The sequence below is a fragment of the Plectropomus leopardus genome, chromosome 14 (genome assembly GCF_026936395.1).
Source record: "Plectropomus leopardus strain MGB_pleo_1.0 chromosome 14, ASM2693639v1, whole genome shotgun sequence".
In the NCBI taxonomy this organism is placed as follows: Eukaryota; Metazoa; Chordata; class Actinopteri; order Perciformes; family Serranidae; genus Plectropomus; species Plectropomus leopardus.
In genome coordinates, this window is record NC_142189.1 from 13,997,083 (window position 1) to 14,017,508 (window position 20,426).

At 38.8% G+C, this 20,426-nt stretch overlaps 1 protein-coding gene across 1 annotated transcript; it reads right to left on the reverse strand.

The window, feature by feature from the left end:
- Positions 1 to 660: 660 nt before the first annotated feature.
- On the reverse strand, positions 661 to 17,432 carry tunar (TCL1 upstream neural differentiation-associated RNA). The gene is made up of 2 exons (XM_088087613.1): positions 16,657 to 17,432; positions 661 to 5,108 (listed from the first exon to the last, which is right to left on the reverse strand). Exons 1-2 carry the CDS (start codon positions 16,726 to 16,728, stop codon positions 4,923 to 4,925), a joined length of 258 nt encoding a protein of 85 aa, XP_087943739.1. The 5' UTR covers positions 16,729 to 17,432; the 3' UTR covers positions 661 to 4,922.
- Between the last annotated feature and the right edge of the window lie 2,994 nt (positions 17,433 to 20,426).

Here is a 20,426-nt window from a genome sequence, read left to right on the forward strand (position 1 = left end):
GCTGGCTGGCTCCTGGATCCAGGTGAAACAATAGCTTAAAGCAGGCTTCTGGGCATGTGTGGATTTAAGCAGCTGGGGTTCGTCAAACAGCGCTGTTTTTCTCTTGGTTCATTGCCTAATCCATTATATTTAAAGAAAAAGAAGAGACAAGCTGTTTTTAGTCTCTTTTTTTTTCTTATCCAACAGGATTATTCCAGTATGTTACCAGTCACACAGCTCTCCTAATGGAGTGGGAAATTATCCTGACACATATATGACCTAAAAGCAAAAGGAGATGGAAAGAAAATAAATTTGTTTTAGGCGATTTGGTTTCTGTGTCTTTGTCCTGCTAGCTTTGTGCTCGGTCCGTTTTTCTCCATCTTTCAGATTGATTTGTGGCTAGACAGAGAAATATGTCTTGCAGGATGTAACGCTGTAGACTCTTTAAGGTTTGGTTTCTTCTTCCATCCTTCCTCTGTTGTAATCTCACACAGCTGTCAGATGCAGGAGAATATAGATTTTCAAAGATTTTTTTTTTATCAAGAGTCTTTCAAAATTGATGTATATTGTATCTAATGAATGTAGCAGATGTGCACCGATGCTGGAGTTATGTTGCATAAAGCTGCATTTAGAACCACTGATCTCCATCCTCACAAACCAAGACAACACATCCAATTGAAGTCAATTTTAAGATGTATTCATTTAATGTTTTTTAACCAAACCAGGCTGAAAAAACCTTGCATTTGTCACCCACAAGAGACTATTCAATGAATTTAAATAGATTCAGCATACACATAAATAAAACATAAGAAGAAGTTCATATTACATAGCTTTAGGAAAGATAAGTAAACAATAAGGATAACAGGAATAATCAACTTTTACATCAAATATGAATACATTCGTAAGACTTGTCCATGTGCTTACTAAGCTTTCATTTTCCTTTTTCTGTTAAACAGTACGAGCAACTCACCCAAGACAACTGACTTTATTAGCTGAGCCATGCAGTAGAAAGCCTGACCCATTATGAACGCACTGGAGTGGATAAGGATACGTGTTTTCCTGCAAACTTCTGTCTGCGTGACAGGTGGCCTCATAGAGATACTCTCACTGGTTTGTGTTTTCCACTCCTTCACCTCTCGACTGGTAAGGTTGAGACACTTTGATCTCAGGCACTTTCTGAAATCATGAGGTTGTCAACTAATAAACACAAACTTAATATTTTACACACAATGTAGCCTGTTGTTGTCTAATGCCTTACATTCTCTACTCACTATACATATTTTTTGCCCTTTCGTGATCTTTCATAGCCTTGCTTTTTAAAAGGAATAGTTTGATATTTTGGAAAATTTGCTTTCTTGCTGAGAGTTGCAAGACTAGTGACCTAGGGGGATATATTGGCAGAAATGGAATATTATAGTCACGGTTATGTTTTCATTGGTGTTTAATCACCTAAAAATAAGAATCACTGTGTTTTTATTACCTTAGAGTGAGCTGTTTATATCCACATACAGAGTGGACCCTCTTCTAAAGAGTCCATGATGTTGTTTTTAAAGTAGCGCCGAATGGACAACTCAAACACTGGCTCTCTCTAGGGCCATTTGTGTTTTTGCAGTTTTGCAGCTGTGCAGCTTCGCTTTGGACACCATAGTTCTCCTACATGCTTGGCACATTTGGGAAATTTCAGTTAGTTGCAATCTGAAATCTCACCACTAGGTGGCACTAAATCCCACACACTGGACCTATGACGCCTTTACACACTTGACAGTGAGACGAATAAATTACAAGAAAATGCGAAAAACAGAATTTGCAACAGTTGCAACAGGTCCACCACTGTTGTGAAGAGACGTAATGTCTGTTCTGCACAATGTAATTGGGTGATGCCTTTATTTATGGTGCAAAAGCTCTGAAAAATTGACCTTGTTCTGGAAAACAAAATGTTGCTTTTTGGCAGAGTTGGTACAGTACTCATGACCAAAACAACCGTTCAAAAAAACAATTGATGTGCAAATTAATCACAATCAGGCACACACACACAAAAATGGGGGTGTAAAGGCCTTGAAAAGAAGATTGATATCACTCTCATGTCTCTCTGTTGAAGGTCAGCTTAGCAGAAAATAACTAAAATGTACAGAAGCTACTAAATGCACTTCTAAAGCTCGTTTGTAATATTTGCTTATTTACTTAAAATATTATAGTTCTTCATGGGTAACGAATAAAGATTAATATGTTAAAAAAAGAAAATTAAAAAAGCTTTCAAATTGCCAACATATGATTTTAAAGTGGGCTCATGAGCCGGACAATTTCTTGGCTGAGAGCAATGACGTTGTGGAGTCATGTCACTATGAGGGTACCCACCTGGACTGAATGCTATCAGTCATAAAATGGCCATAATTAGTGGTTAGTAATCTCATAGATATTGGTTGGAAGGCTCTTACACCAACTAGAAGCTTCCAGATGTTATCAGCCCAATAAATGGCTGTGTTGTTATATGGTGACAGGGAAAGACAGGTAACAAAACATTATTCTAAAGAGCGAGAAAGTTCATGTATGGAGGTGATTGCTTTGGTAGGTAATGAAAACAAATACATGACTTTCACCCAGGAGAAAAGGGTTTTTGTCCTGTATGAAAACAGAGGTCAGTGTTATTTAATTAAGTAACGTATGAAAGGTGACACATTGGACAAATGTCACAAGACATACATTATTACATAGTTACAAACATACTTATTTTAAGCAACAAAACAAAAAATAGTAGTATTGGTGCCTGAACCTGAAATAAAACCCAACAAAACTGCTCCTGATGCTAGCGGGCATTTAATAGGTTGATAACAGTGTTTTCAACCCACTAGTTGGTGCAGCAGGACCCTTCTAATTTATTACTATGGAGCCAATAACCACTAATAACAGTCATTTAATTGAGTGATAACATTATAAATATGTTTGTTGCAAGATGACTAGCAGAGTCTCCCAAAATGTTGAACTATTCCATTAATGCAATATAACTGAATTGTCCTTAAAAATAAGAGGTAACTGGGGAGATTGTTACAAGTAAATCATTTTGCAGGCCTCTTGTACAAGAATTATTTAAAAACAGGAAGTTAATTATAGTTCAAAGTGTCACACGACCTGACCTGATTAAATTTGTACAAGCTGAAACATGCTGGCCCAGATTCTGATCAACCTATAAATGCATTAATGATCTTTGACAGACTTTCAGCTCATGTCTTACCCACAAGTACAAAATGTTGTCTTATTTCCAGTCCTGGGTCAAATCAAATTTAGATTATGTTTGAACCAATTTTTCACCTCCCAGAGAGACAAAGTGTAAGATATTGAAGACCAGTGACACAGTGACAGTTTAATCAATCAAAGAGGAAAATACCAAAAGATACTCTAAAAATTTCTGTCATCATGTAAATTTCACAACAGTCACAGTAGTGTCCTGTGTGGCAAAAAACCACATCTGACTCACACGACACAAAAAGATAAAAATTAAGTAAAGTTGGCCCAGGTCTGGAAATTACTCAAACTCCACATTTCACAGAGTCACAATTTAAGAACTAAAGAAAAGCTTTTGCATGTTGTTTAAGACAAAAAGTGGGGTACTTCTATAAAATTACCCAATAAATGACCCTTCATCAATAAAAACAGTATGACATTGATTTATATGTATATATACAACAAGTGGAACCTTTCACAAAGTAGTAATAACCTGATAATTTTATACATCATGGAAATAGCCATTTCCTCATGTTTTAAGGCATACAGTCATTATGCATGTTTTGAATCAGTGATGCACAAACTGAGGTCGATGGCTAAAAAAATGCATCCTAAATCCTAAATTCTATGTACACTTATGGGTGAGCAGGTTACAGTGCGATTATATCCCATGTATCTGCTTGTAAATGTGCATTTTGTTATGTCACTATAGACTGAAATGCATTTTTATAACTCAGTGTCAACCTTCATAGCTGCATCTGGCTGAAGCCAAGAAGTAAAACATTTTTTCAGTTATTTTGTGAAGATGCTCTTCAGCTTCAAGAGCTCAGACTTTAACAAATGTTAAAATCATTTTCTCACAAATGTATGCATCTTATCTCAGTGTTGATGACCCTGAAGTGATGCATTAAAAACTTGAATAATAAATGATAATCAAGCCACTTTGCACTAATCTGTCTGATCTCCCACCAGCACAATGTCAAGTGTATCCATTTATGGGTGGCATTCGAGCACTTTAAACTGACTTAATGCCATTGAAAGACACCATTTGTTTCAGTAAATGCACATTTAAAAACGTAGAATTGTCTGAATGTAACCAGCTGATATAGTCTCCAGTGAGACAACACACCATCCAAAGTCAAATTTTACAGAAAACAGTGAGAAATACAATATAAAAACAATAAATCAAGCTGCGTAACATGTCTGTTTAAATGTCATATAAACGGATGTATGTTGTGTTTTACTGAGAAAATTTTGAGGAAAACATAATAAATAGTGATGCAGATACCTGTGTTTACCTCCTCTGTACATTTTCATCTTTTATCCCGTGGAGGCAAATCTGATAATTGCCAAAAATCAGTAGATAAGAACATCTGAAAAATATTCCCCAACACTCTTTCTGCAGTCTTTTATGTCCACGTGTTGGTAAAAGCTGCATCTTTTGAACATCTCTCATCATGCATTTATGTACAAGTCAAACATCACCAGGTATTCTGGATAATTCTACATGTAAAAGGGAGAGGAACGAGCTTTCCCATAGTCTGAGTTGTTTGAAGTGATGCAGGATGGATGCCATATGGCGATCACATAGTCTTAGATCCAGTGCACCGCTGGGGAAGTTCTTCCTCTTGCCTGATCCTCCCATCTTCCTCTGCAAGTCAGTCAACATAAAGTAGCCGCAATGATTAGCTCTGATCTGATAGAGTTCAACAAGAGTTCAAGACCTACAAGGTGGTGTAGATGTAGACAAAGATGATGACTACCAAGTTGAGGATGGTCCCAATGATGCCCAACATGGCCAAGATGCTCTCCTCCTTACTTTCCTTGTCTTGGATTCCCTTTTCCTCATCACAGTGAAGAGTGTTTACCATTTTCCCAGGAAAAGTCTGCAGTTTTCGTCTCAGACCAATCTGGAGCGAGCAGATAAGAGAAAAAAGAGAAGCACAGTCCGTGCGTTAGTTACTGCAACTGGTTCATTTGTCCTTTGAAGATGGTCTTTGCGCAGTGTATGGTGGACAGTGATAATGGCAATAAGACAAAGAGAGAAGTTGTGTATTGGTGAGATGGTTGGTGAGGCGATGAAAAAAGTAATTTACGAAGTGATATTTTTTCTTCTTTAATTGCCAGGCTAATATGTGTTTTAAGGAAATAATGTGAATGTTAAATAGATTACATTAAATGGATGGAAAGCTGGCTAAAAATAGTGACACAAATGCATTATTATCTGAGAGGACCACAAGGGTTATATGGACTGTTTTATCCATAAATGTAAGAAAATATACAGAAACTGTTCCTTTCAGACTGACAGATCTAAGAGTCAGTGCTTAGGATTAAAAACAATAGCAGGAATGTGTGGTGCTTGCTGCTCGGCCCTGTTGTCACAATGCAATGTTAGCACTGTGCATTTCCGATTTACCATATACCTTACATTTCTGTGTTTCATACATATTATATCGACATCTCTGAAGTGACACAGTTCTGATTAAATGTATATGTACTGATTTTGTCAACATGAGGTTGAGGGGGTTGTGGATGGCGTGATACCTTAGCAAAACCACTGCAGACCACTATTTGAGACCAACAAATAACAAAACCTGTTGTGTTTTGGCAAGACATCAACAGCATTTCTAGCCATGATTGTGCCACAAAAACTGGGTATTTTAGGCCATAACATGATCTTTTTCTTACCATAGCCGAGTGTATTTTTGTGCCTTAACATAACCACACAGCATGTTGACCACAGCTTTGTTAAAATACAACGTTTTAACCAAAATAGCAAACTTCAGTTCCTCTGATGGCCACTAGAGCCTGGCTTCTTAGGCAAATCACTCCTCATCAACACCCATGTTTAAATGCCCAACTTCAAAACAAAAATAAACATGTTTACAGCCAGGTAAAAAAGGCAGTTTTGGACTATAGAACTAATTTCATATTCATAATACCTGTAACTGGGGTGAGTTTTTATATTTTACTTTTTATGAAAGCCCAATGTTTTGCATATTTTAAGGATTGGGCATCTTGAGTGGCAGGGTCCAAAAATCCAAAATGTCAAAGGCCGAAAAATCAAATTCAAAGCTTTAAAATGGCAGCAAACCAATTGGTGACATCATGATAGCTACATCCATATTTACAGTCTATGGTTTTAACTTATCCTCTATATATTCAGGTATAATAACAATTAATTTATTAATATAATTAATTAATTAATAGGTAACAACTAATCAATGATCAATTAATCGGTTGTTAAGAATTTATTCAAATATGTGAAATTTAATCAATTAATAAATAGGCGATGAAATGCTGTCAAAATATATGAAATATATTGCTGTGAGCTTTGACTGAGGATAAATTGTATTTGGTATTGTTTGAAATCAACAAAGTTTTTATGTTTTTTTAAATAATGATCAATAGATTAATTGATTGTTAATTTTACCAGTTAATCGATTAAGGAAAGTGCCTATAATAAACAACCCCAGTACAATGCCAACATTCTTTCAGGCGATTGGGTTTTCTTCCTCATTGTCACATTCAAGGGAAGCTGACATTTGTGTGTCAAAGACAGAAAAATAATGAGTTAAAGTCTTTTATTCCATGTCATACTTCATTAATTATCTTGATTTTGCAAAACTGTGGTACTTCTAAAACTTTTGTGCATCACATCGGCAGAGGTGTCCCATAACCACCCCAACACACATTAGAGGACCTCAAACAGTAAATGTGCAGGCTCTCCTGGGCTGCTGCATGTTGCACTGAGTTGCCTATAAGCCTCAGTAAAGCTATGTTTAATTCAAGGATATGTGAAAGATTTTCCATCAGAAGTAAATGACTTCACTCAGTTCCTTCAATAAAATATATCCATCTCCTGAGTTTAAATGTGGAAAAAAGGAGGTCAGTGAAAACACGGGATTTCAACTCTAGAGTTGAACAGCTTAAACTGTTTCATTAATGTGAGATGAAGAATCAAACCTCTGGATGATTTAAATCGATTTCCTGGGGTTAAATAGATGCAACACTTTATATATGACTGGTTTGAAATGCATTCATAGTTTTTCAATATTTCCTCATAATAATAACTAGTACATGCTTTATGTCAGCTTTAATCTAGTTTTCATAGAGTGCAGTCTTGTTGAGAAGACAGTGAGTTAATTGAATTTTAGCCCTTTCACAATCAAAACCAAACCCTTGGCTCATAATTACTTGCAGTGGTTGATCTATTTTTACTACAACTGTCTGGATTCTGAAGACTTTCTGCAAACTGTAAGTCTTTAATATTTGTATGTATATTTTTATGGTTTTGTTATACTTCAAATGGGGGACTAAACAATGAAAAGCACTTACTGATTGAATTTCTCCAATTACTATTCCCTTAACAATCAGGAATATATATCTTTTTCTTAGATATGGTTATTGCAACGTTAGATTTTTTTTAATTAATGAGTGTAAAGCCTGTGGGGTTCCCTGGGGGTTTGATTTAAAAGACTGTCTTATTTTGGATACAGAATGCTTGAAGACAGATAGATAAAGTCGTGTATCTAGGATAAATTAAATTCCCAGAAATATATGCCTACATCAGAAAAGATAGTGTGGGATAGGGATATGTCTAAATTGGGGGGGGGAACCCCCACAAAAAAGCAAACGGGGATGTAATTTGGTTTACGCTGGCAGTGATACGTGGATGGGTAGCGTCATTTGAGAACGCTGCCAGATAGTGCCTGTCGCATGATACGCGGCAGAACAGCGTCAGGTTGAAACACTGCGGGTAACGACGTTATATATATGGCGCAACGAACAAATTGATAACACATAAAAAATAATTTTCTGTCCATGTCGCAATGTATTTGACGGCTTCAAAGACCACAGCCACGCACAACACTACCTTTGTTAAAAGCTACATTATTATGACCTCCTAAACCATCGCCTTGTTTGTTGTTAGGGGAAACCTTTGACTCTACTCTCTAGTGCCATCTGGTGGCTGCATCTGTGCCATCATCATGAAGGACACATGGCAGTGTTAGGGCATTGATATATACATTTGAAACAGATGTATCTCTTTTTGTATGTAAAGGGGATATAAATGAGCCTTTACTCCCTTAATGTTGGTTGGTGAATGGTGGCAGGGGTGCTGGGTTAAACAATCAAGTGCAGTCAGTAGTTGCTTGCTTTATTTGTTGACATTGCATAAAATATAAATATAATTTATGTGCTTTTCAACTCCAATGACACAAATAACACAGGTTTACCACTTAAACAAACACTTGCATACGACACTTCATCTATTTTTCAGGTATTATGAATATGTTATAAAGCATGATGTATATACTAGAGTTTTACTTTGCATAAAATATAGTCATGAAAACATGGCTGTTTTGTTCATTTCTGCTTGTTCTTATTGAGGTAACACTTGAGGTGAACCTTAACAGAATGAATGATTGCAACCATGATAACAGTATACTTCTAAAAACAGACTTGATTGACATGCTGGACATCAGAGGAATAGCCTTGGCAGCTCTCTGGGGCCCTGTGAGTCAAAAAAGACAGAAATTCCTGCAGTAGACTCGATTCAGCTGTGTTACTTCTTCAGCTGTGGGACTGCTGTGATCCGATACAAATTCTTAGTGTGCCAGCTCGTATGTGTGGGTTTTCTGGAGTGAGTGTGTGTGTGTGTGTATGTATTGATTGGTGTAGCCCGGGGTGGAGTATTAGAAACTGGCTGTATGTTTTCAGCCTGCAGGCGCAGCAGCTTGTGCAAGTTGGCATCCAAATACCTCTCAGGAGAACAGGCTTCCTTTTGCAGGTCAATGGGTTTCATACGCCAACAAGCAACAGTAAGGCATGTAACCTAATGCAGACTAAAAATAAACCTTTTAACAGGGAACTGTTCCTCTTAGTAAAAAGCGTAGGCACAAGATAAACTACACATTTTTTTGACTCCCTGCAAGAGTTGACAAAAAGACGCCACCTGAAGCACTACCTGGGTACACATCGTGCCTTTTTGGCTGATGTACTTTATGAGAGAGGAAGAGCAATGATAAAGACAATCATGTCCTACGTTTAATGCTTTTGTCTAGTGAAACTTAACAGAATCTCAGCTTGACCTCAAACACCCGCTAAAGTCTAATGAGGTTTTTTTTGTTTGTTTTTCAATCCCAACCAAACTTAACTTTTGCAGATGGCAAATTTGCACATATTGTTCTCCCACTCTACCTTACAGCATTCTTTAAAGTAAAAGTTCAACAAATTTACATGGTTATTTGATGAAGGCTACCAATGGTTGTATGTTTGATTTGATTTGATTGGAACACATTTTGAACGTGTAAAAAAAGCTAAAAATAAAACAAATAACAAGATTTGTAAGATCTATACACAATTCAATGAAAAGACTTAAATAACCAACCAAAATTAGATCTTAAATGTTTGAAAAGGAGTAGGAGGAAGTATAAAACTTATTTCCTCAGTTACTCCTCAATTAATTCATGAATTTTGTGTCTACAAGCAATGCTATCAATAGATAGCAATTTATAGGCCATTTATTTCCCAGTGGCTTAAATGAAGAATTGGAGGTTTTCTGTGACTGATTTTATTGTCTCTCTGTACCAGCTCACCCCACTTTTCAGTGTTTATTCCATCACTGTACGTATGAATGCCAGCATTTGTTTGAGTCTATGCTTTGTGGTGCTTACTATTGGACTTGCGATGATGTGGCCTGTTGGTAAATAAGTGTGCTCAATCCAGCTGCTGATAACTGACCAAGTGCACCTGTAAGATTGACATATATATATGGTGAACCAGTATGCATGCCTTATTCTGCATTTAGGAAAGTCCAACATGGACTAAACCATGTGCACTCTTTGCACATTTGCATAGTGTCTGTACTGCCCTGCCGCATATAAAATAGAGATATTTTAAATCCAGACTTCAGTCTGAATCTTTTTTTATCTGGTGTGCGAGTCTTCCTTTGCCACATTCTCCTCAAATTTTTGAACATTTGTATATTTCCTCCCAAAGAAAGACATTATTACAATATTTAAAACATTTACACCATAAATTAATATGGAGAAGTTCAGAAGAATGCAGGAAATTAACAGCTAAATGCTTAAAATTTGCTGGAAGAGAATCTTAAAACCTTCATATGTACCATGGTTGAAACAAAACCAATGTTGAAACAAAACCTATGGCCTTGTGTGCAGGCCCTGTTCACCATTTATTTGGCTTGGTATTCTGTTGACACACCTTAAGATGAAACAACTACCAGAGGACATGCTGTCCACTAACAAGATCACAACTTCTAGCAAGAAATTAACTCACTAATCATTTCTTTTTCCTGATGATGGATCTTATTTCACACAGTTTTTGATTAACTTTTACAAAGCCCACATTATTAAGGCCCATTTGCAGGTGTCCTTTGTAATAATTGAAATTTATGTAACCTTTTGAAGGAGCTCTGCCAAAGAGGAGATTTTTATTTCACGAGTGCAGCTTTTCTTTGACTTACTGATTGTGTTCTTGGACAGTTTGGCAGAGGGAGAAAGATCTTGGCAGAAATTATTACCCCCCAGAAATCTGTTACAGTCCATCAGTGTTTAGATGTTGTGTAGATACAGTGCCTTGCGAAAGTATTCGGCCCCCTTGAACCTTTCAACCTTTCACCACATTTCAGGCTTCAAACATAAAGAAATAAAATTTTAATTTTTTGTCAAGAATCAACAACAAGTGGGACACAATCGTGAAGTGGAACGAAATTTATTGGATAATTTAAACTTTTTTAACAAATAAAAAACTGAAAAGTGGGGCGTGCAATATTATTCGGCCCCTTTACTTTCAATGCAGCAAACTCACTCCAGAAGTTCAGTGAGGATCTCTGAATGATCCAATGTTGTCCTAAATGACTGATGATGATAAATAGAATCCACCTGTGTGTAATCAAGTCTCCGTATAAATGCACCTGCTCTGTGATAGTCTCAGGGTTCTGTTTAAAGCGCAGAGAGCATCATGAAGACCAAGGAACACACCAGGCAGGTCCGAGATACTGTTGTGGAGGAGTTTAAAGCCGGATTTGGATACAAAAAGATTTCCCAAGCTTTAAACATCTCAAGGAGCACTGTGCAAGCAATCATATTGAAATGGAAGGAGTATCAGACCACTGCAAATCTACCAAGACCCGGCCGTCCCTCCAAACTTTCATCTCAAACAAGGAGAAAACTGATCAGAGATGCAGCCAAGAGGCCCATGATCACTCTGGATGAACTGCAGAGATCTACAGCTGAGGTAGGAGAGTCTGTCCATAGGACAACAATCAGTCGTACACTGCACAAATCTGGCCTTTATGGAAGAGTGGCAAGAAGAAAGCCATTTCTCAAAGATATCCATAAAAGTCTCGTTTAAAGTTTGCCACAAGCCACCTGGGAGACACACCAAACATGTGGAAGAAGGTGCTCTGGTCAGATGAAACCAAAATCGAACTTTTTGGCCACAATGCAAAACGATATGTTTGGCGTAAAAGCAATACAGCTCATCACCCTGAACACACCATCCCCACTGTCAAACATGGTGGTGGCAGCATCATGGTTTGGGCCTGCTTTTCTTCAGCAGGGACAGGGAAGATGGTTAAAATTGACGGGAAGATGGATGGAGCCAAATACAGGACCATTCTGGAAGAAAACCTGTTGGAGTCTGCACAAGACCTGAGACTGGGACGGAGATTTATCTTCCAACAGGACAATGATCCAAAACATAAAGCCAAATCTACAATGGAATGGTTCACAAATAAACGTATCCAGGTGTTAGAATGGCCAAGTCAAAGTCCAGACCTGAATCCAATCGAGAATCTGTGGAAAGAGCTGAAGACTGCTGTTCACAAACGCTCTCCATCCAACCTCACTGAGCTCGAGCTGTTTTGCAAGGAAGAATGGGCAAGAATTTCAGTCTCTCGATGTGCAAAACTGATAGAAACATACCCCAAGCGACTTGCAGCTGTAATTGGAGCAAAAGGTGGCGCTACAAAGTATTAACGCAAGGGGGCCAAATAATATTGCACGCCCCACTTTTCAGTTTTTTATTTGTTAAAAAAGTTTAAATTACTCAATAAATTTCATTCCACTTCACGATTGTGTCCCACTTGTTGTTGTTTCTTGACAAAAAAATTAAATTTGATATCTTTATGTTTGAAGCCTGAAATGTGGCGAAAGGTTGCAAGGTTCAAGGGGGCCGAATACTTTCGCAAGGCACTGTAGATTAACAAAGAGAGAGAAGAGAATCTGAGGGGTGTAAGACTGACCGAGGTTATCAAAATAAGATAAAGACGGACTAAGTTCAACACAGATCAGAGCTACATTTAAAATGTAAGATTTTACAGGTCAGACATGGGCATCATAGGAAATTCAAGTCAATTATAGAAGGACCACCATTAAGCATTGACTTTGCTGTTTATGGATTCCCTATAAGAGAAGTCAAAGACTTTGTGTCTAGGTCTGTCTATGTGAGGTTAAGAGCATGAAACTGCCTGTCCTCACTGAGAGGCTAACATCCCACACACGGTGACTCTGAATGATAGCAGTGTCCAATCATCGACATCCATTGTGCTCTCGACGCACATAAAAAGCCCATCAGGTTGTGTTTCTGTGTTAAAGTGTGCCCTCCTCCTCTGATCTGTAACAATGGGCTTTGATTGCCTCTCCTGGGGAGCACTATAAACGGGGCTTCCCTCAAAATGAATGGAGATCTTTGTGTGGCGTGCTGGATGTGCCCTCATGCATGAAGACGGCTGCTCGCTGCTGATATAAACAAGCGCTCAGCAAAAAAAAACAAAAAAAGACAAGGTGCGGTAAAAATGTGCCCAAGTATATGGAGGGAGATTGAGGAGGGAAAGGAGGAGCAGTAATGGAAAGTAACTAAGTACATTTCCTGAATTACTGAACAATTTAGAGGTACTTGTACTTCACTATTTGTACTTCAGTATTTGCATTTTATGCTATGATACTTCTACCCCACTACAGTTACCTACCAGCTTTAGTCACGGGTTAAGCCAGGGGTTCGGATCATCTTTGGCTGGGGACCTCTTACAAAAAATAGTGTCTAGTTTGGGTCACTTGTCTTGCTTCATCTATGGTTTGTTAGTTCTGCCAAAGAGATATTTCCCCTCAGAATTTTTCAAATGGTTTTATTTAAATAACTGCTCAAATTATAACTTCACATGTATACCTAAGAAAAGCAATGCACCACAATTAGTATATAACACCAACAGTCATTAGCCAGTAGTTTGTGTATAATCCATGTAATCTGGAAGGCTGTGATCAGGTTCAGGTTCAGGTTCCTTTTTTTGTACCCGTAGGTACTTGGCTTGCAGTATAGGGTGAAAGCCATCCATTTGACATAGTTTTCAGACACAAGATAAAACAGTTAATGCCCCAGTGCTAAATCAAAATGTTAACAATGTGCTAAATGGAGTTAATATTGAGGCAGTATAAAAGGGGAAAGTCCACACAAGGGGACAGGTTGGGGTGCTGGATGGGTCAAACAAACACAGAACTTTCCCCAGGAGACTCCTGCTCAGAACAAGTGAACTTTGAGTTATTTTAAGGTGAACTGTCACCATGTTTCTTCTCTAAAACCTAACCTAATGTAACTTCACATCGAGGGACACTAATTTGTTAGATATCATATGAACCGTTGGATGAGGATACATTGAAAAATTGTTTTCCCCCTCTCCTCTCTCATTAATCATCTCATGGCCCATCAGATTTATGTAAATGATGGTGTAGGTTGGCAACCAGTGGACTAATCTACCTTAATGTATGTAACAGCCCACTCTCAGTGAATAAATTACCAAATAGATCAACTGTGCAAGAAGCTTATTATGACCTTTTTTTTATGTGGCACCCTCTAGTGGTTGTAGTAATTATTGAGATAGCAGAGGATTGACGAAGCATAGAAAATGACAAAGTCCGCGTAATGTTGTACAGATATCGAAGAAGTCTCTATAGGCTGGGTGGGAGGGGAGGTGGATGGGTCAAACAAAGAGACCAGCATTTGATTCCCAAAGTCAAGGTTGACCTCTGTTCATCAAAAATCTAACCTAGTATGCTAGTAACTGTAGCTATTCAAGTGTCATGTTATATTTGACGTATGTCATGTGACATACTTGACCTTGCATTTGTGAGAAAGGTGCTCATTTTATGCCAAACCACAATGTTTTTCCTTAACCAAACACATAGTTTTGTTGCCTAAACCTAAGGGACTTTTGAAGCAGAACTGGTGTTTAAAATTGCGTTCATTAGTAACAGTAGAGGTTGGTTTTTCATGCATCAGTATAGTGATCAGATAATGTCATATATAATAATATCTGTTGTAGATGACATGTTACTGCAGAACAAGTGCTTTTACTTTGAAACTTTAACTTTTATTTTTCTGATTTCTGTTTCGCAGTATGATTTTGAATGCAAGACTTTTACTTATAAATAAAAGTAAGTTTACATTAATGTATTAGTACTTTTATTTAAGCAAAGGACCTGCGTACTTCTTCCACCACAGAGGAGGAGCAGGAATTGTGGTGGTGAAGGAGGGTCCAGACCCTACCAAAATCGGGACGCTGTGAAAACAGCTTTATCACTGAGTACAGCTGTGCGTCACACAGCAAACCTTCTGGACGACTTCCAGTGCCTCCTCAGCTGACGTCTCCAGAGTTCAACAGAGAGTGTTCGGTTTCAAGTGGCAGCCAGAGCTGGCACCCTATGATGTGCCATAATCATTAACCACCCATAATGACTCCCCATGTCTGTTTAACGCTCAGGCCAGACCCTGTGTGATAGGGATCAGAGCTGTCATAAGCTAGAAAATACTGAAATATACTCACACACAGAGTGTCTTAAAGGGATCAAATCAAAGGATTATTAATCCAGTCATGCTACAGTACACCGACACCACTTCTCCACCTATTATTGATTAGTCATTTGACTGTGTGCTATTCTAAGGTAGGATTTAGTCATCTCAGTATTGATTCCTGTTGTCACTCAAGAGCTAATTTCCAATGAACCCAACACTTCCACGTCTTAACTTTTCCTCCTATGATTAATCTGAGCAGGTCTTGGACTGTCAGGGCCACTCATGATTCAAGTATTACACATGTAGTATCTCTGGGATTAACAATTCAAAATGAAAAGCATCTCCTTGGGAGTTTTTTTTCTCTCACAGATGGCGAGCTCACACCTGGCTCTTCACTTGTACAGCAACAGCTAGGAGCGTATTTGTATAAAAAGAGCAGACAGACAAGGGAGAGAGGGGGGAGAAAAGGGAGCAGTGCCATACCTGAGACAACAAATCCGGACACTACACCTATAAGAAGCTCACATCCTCGGATCAGATCAGTGGAGAGTAAAACCTTTTGCCACTTGAATAATCCTGAGCATGTCAAACGACTGCAGATGCTAACAGAGTCTGACAGGCAGGAGTCGCTTTTGGCATTGTTATAGAAAGGAATTAAAGCAAACAGCTCCCTCCCAAGTGCGTGTGTACATACACATGCACAGGTTGACGCCCATCACACACATTCACAATCACAATCACATACAGAAACACAGTGTCTTGTAACCATGCCTATATGTAGAGAAATGAAAGAAAAAAAGAAGAGAAGGAGATTTCACAGTCTGTAGTGAAATCTGATGAGAAGCTGCCAATAGTGAGTGTGACCCATTTTCCATAACCTGTACTCATTGTTCTGTGAGTGAGAGGAAAGTGACAGATCTATTTTGGATGGGACAAAAACAGCATCTGTAGAGAACATGTTTTTTATTGATCACAAGATTCTGCCAACAATGCCACAGAAAAGTTTAGACATTCAGAAATATACAGCTTTAATTGACGGAGATGGAGTTTGAATTTGACAAAAAGATGGGAGACTTATTTTTACAGAAAAAAAAACATTTTTATGTATTATTTCCATATGGGGATATGTACTTTTTTCCCAGTTTTTCCCAAAACAGGTACGAGGGAGCTTTAATTTGAATTAAGCTTGAGAAAATGACTGGTAGGGCCACAAATGAATTGTTCCATATTCAGAAAGCTTAAGTCACTTTCATTTCAGATTTTCCTGATGTTACGTAATTTAAACTTGTTAGCAGCATGCATGAGGATCACCTCTCAGTGAGCCATGTGCCTGTCTTGTGGACAAACACAGCTTATAGTGTCTCCTAGAGTTAACCAGAAAACACAAAGTATGGTTTGATTGTAAGGCAACATCAAGGGTTTCTCTGCCACCTTAATCAATGATTCATACAAAGACAACTGAGCCTGGAAATATCCCACATTTATAAAGAATATATCATGATGCATAATAAATTCATGGCCACATGCTGTCATGACATTTAAAAATGGTGAAAGATTCATTAAGTGTTTGTTTACAGCTCGGCACATGACGATGAGTTCAATAAAAAGCTCTGGATGTGGGAGGACACTTTAAAGACCTACCTTGCAAAGCATCAGGAATAACATAGCATTGGACATGCTGGAGGGGGACGCCTTTCCGTAGTGCACAGACATCCCTGGCAACTAAGGTGAAAGTCGACCCCTCTCATCCTTCGGCTGTGGAGGGGCACAGGATCCAGAGAGGGCAGGCTCGTCTTCCAGGCGGTCCAATGTTAGGGCTCTCGTTGGATATCGTACCCTGCAGCGCTCCAGCGTCTCCTCCCCGAATTTCATCTCACTAGTAGCCAAGTTCTAGCTGCCGTCACTTTTCTCCTCCTCAGCCTGGTGAGAGCTGCGCTGCCCGCCTCCTCTCGGCTCCAGTCTGTTTTGTTATCCTCTCCACCTCTGCTTCTCTCTTCCTCTTCTTCTTCTTCTTCTTGTCTGTGAGGAAGGATGATGTCAAGTTGAAGAATGGAGCCAGTTGATGGGCAGATGAGGGTGGGAGGGTAACAAAGCTGTTTCATGTGAACATTTCCATCCTCCTTTGTCTTAATCCGCAAAGCTTTCAAAAATAGAGATTTTAGTCTTGTCTCTGCTGCCAAGACACCCCTATCAAGCCTTATTAAATGCTCATCTCCTCTATCAAACTTTTATACTGCTCAGTAACATAAAGCATGTTTAGCTGATGTCTTGGCTTTTAAATGTTTCATGCTGAAATAAAAAAGGCACCCCTGCTGAAGTGGTGGAAGCCCCTGCTTACTCTACATGATGTGTAACCTAACATACCTTTTCTTGTGCTCCAGTGGCTGAGCGTGTATCCCTAACTAACTGAACAGAGCGTGAACGCTGGACGGCTATAAGACAGGGAGACAGAGAGAGAGAGAGAGAGAGGAGAGGGGAGAGGGGAGAGGAGAGGGGGTGCTGTGAAGGAACCCGTCGCCTCACTGACGCTGTCGTGGTTGCTTTCGCTCCACAGGCAAGAGGTATCCCCTGCTCCCTTTCTCCCGCGCATGTTAATGCAGCCACGGTTGCCTGGCAACCGACTCAGGGGAGTCACACAGAGCCTGACGATGAGAGGCATTTGTGACAGAGGCCGGGAAGAGGGGTGAGGGTCTCCTCTAGTGTGTTTCTGTGAAGATTTTGTGTATATGTGTACATAGTGTGTGTGTGTGTGTGGGTGTGTGTGTTCATGTAATATATAACAAGCTGACCAACCGTCAGTCAGTGTGTGTGTGTGTGTGTGTGTGTGTGTGTGTGTGTGTGTGTGTGTGTGTGTGTTTATTCAAAAATGCATGCTCCTTTCAAAGTTGGGCAACCGTCAGTTGATGGGAGTGTGTGCAAGAAAGAGTGAATAGGTGTGCGCTTGAAAGATGTGTATTCATGCACATGCATAAGTTTGTGTGTGTGTGTGAGAGAGAGAGAGAGAGAAATGACTCCTTTTTTCCATCGTGATTTCACTGCCTCAGATAGCCAGTCAGAGGCAGACGAGTTACCACAAGGCAAAGAAACGTTTTTGTTGTTGTTGTTTTTAAATAGATTTACCACAGTTTAAGTTCTATTTCCATATGTTGTCATGTATGGAAAGACCAAAAATGAACACTGTAAGTGACCACTTGATAATTAAGCTAATTATTTAATCAGCATTAGTATAGGAATGATTATTTCCCAAGCTTTTTGATCCATGTAAGCAGTTGTAAGCACTGTCATGGTTATCACTACAGACAGTTTCAGCTGTAGTAGAAGGAAATAATTCACTGGGTGCAACTTTGGTCAATTTTGACATACACATTCCTGCTGTTGACCTATGGAAAAACATTGTCATGTTTACCTTTGTGTGGACAAAGAGTTGTAGATTGAAGCTGTGTTGAATCGTAAACTAATTTTGTAAGTCATCTCTTTCATAGTAAACACTGTTCCGCAACAAAGCAATGGTTTGCATACAGTTTTGCGATAGGAGGTGATGGTACAAATCTGCCTTTTGAATAACCTTGGTGAACTTATTATCCAGTTTGTGACCACTCAACTAGAAAAGCAGAAAGCTTATCCCTCTTCAATCACTTTTTATTGAACAAACAAATGTAAAAAGAAAAAAAAATGTCAAGGAAGACAAACAAAACAGAGTACTACTCTAAGCTTATTATAGAAAAAAGCTGAGAGCACTATCATGACTGATAGGTGCTAGCCTGACTGGCTACTGAGTTTTCAGTTAGCCAGCTACAGCACCAACTGTGAGTGTTGTCAGTACATCACCAAGCTTCTGGAAACAAATATTAAGCAAAGGTGCAGACTAATTTGGCTGTACCACTTTTTTTTGTGTCATTAGCCCAAGTAATTTTAGAATCAGGCTAAATTTCTGCAGTTGGCTATCATTTGACATTTAGTTGTTTTATTTAGTTTAGTTTAATTTTATTTAGTCATTTACAAGATTAATAAAAATGTACATAATAATGTAAATGTACAGTGGCAGCCTAGCTTAAGGTGCAGTTTTTTTTTGAGTGCGCACATGCATGCGTGTCAAAGAATAACCATAATTTGACAAACCTGTTGTATGTGTGAAATAAGAAAGGTACTTGGTTTGTTCACAAGTCATGTGTTTTCATGTATAAGGTGAAAACATGTGTGTGTTTGCATTTGTGTGTTTCACCTCTTTACATTCTTTTCACGCACACACTGCATTTCTTCATCATGCACATTCACAGTACAAAACTTCCTTATCTCACCCTCGGAAATGTGACACATCAGTGTCAGCGGCCGCAGCGAGTAATGGATACACTGATCAAACGTGAATAACCTCGGGACATTTTACTGTGCAATTCGACACCAGGCCGAACCCTCCAAGAGTCAACCGTCCCGTCCCAGTCCTCTCGCTCCGATTCTGTGTTCTCACTTCACCTCTGCCAGAGGGAAGGACATAAGCTTTCAGTGTTTGAACTGCGAGCAGAGAGACTTATCTCTCTGTCTTTTAGCAGAAATGACTCACCCAGGCAATGCCACCCATTTCTCATTTAAAGAAAAAAGCAGTTTCACTACTTGAATATTTATAGTTATTCATCAATTCACATTTGAGCCTTTGGCTTTCTGCAAGGGATCTATCTTTCCAGTAAAGAGGACAGAATAATTGTTGCATCTTAATATGTTTTCTTATGACTTTTGGGGCTTGAGCTTGGTTGTGTTTTCATTACTACGGACAGTGAAGTTGTTTTGGCTCTCCAGGTTTCTTTCAGCATTTTCCTACTTTACTAATTGTTGATGAAATATTAACCAAAAAAGGCAAATGTCATATTTAGATGCAGAGTGATATATGAGGTTTATACTTCAGCGGTGCTGGTGAAAATCTTGATTCTGAGGTTGTGAATTTCAATAAAACCGTTCGGAAATGGATTTTCCTTTGAACAATATTTCATTATGCGGATGGGTTTGGTTGCTAATGGAAATGTTTAGAATGTGAAACAGCTGCCAACAAATTAGTTTAGGCTTGATGCTGCTTTGCGCATGAAATGACCTGGAATGGACAGCAATAAAAATGGAAATGTAAAGGAAACATTCCCTCCAAACTGAAACCACCGGTGTGCATAATTTTATTGCCGACTTCCCATCCTTCTCTGCCTCAAGATTAACTAACTTGGACTGTCGCTGCCTGCGCGAGCATTTATAACAATTAATCAGCGTGTCCATTGTGATTTCGTTACCAGATGACAAGAACAAATTCGGAGTTTTTTTTCTACTGCATGGTGGTCATCCTTTAGCGCTCACCGGTCCATTTAAACAAACCAACATCAGTCTCAGCGCAGGCTCAGGTACTCCAATACTTAATTATTGTCAAGCAACATATG

What these genes read in the sequence shown, in the direction of transcription:
- tunar (XM_088087613.1), bottom strand. Translation starts at nt 16,728, where the DNA reads ATGTCTGTGCACTACGGAAAGGCGTCCCCCTCCAGCATGTCCAATGCT. An exon ending in TATTCCTGATGCTTTGCAAG is followed by an intron (nt 5,109 to 16,656) that starts GTAGGTCTTTAA and finishes TGCTCGCTCCAG; the next exon opens with ATTGGTCTGAGACGAAAACT.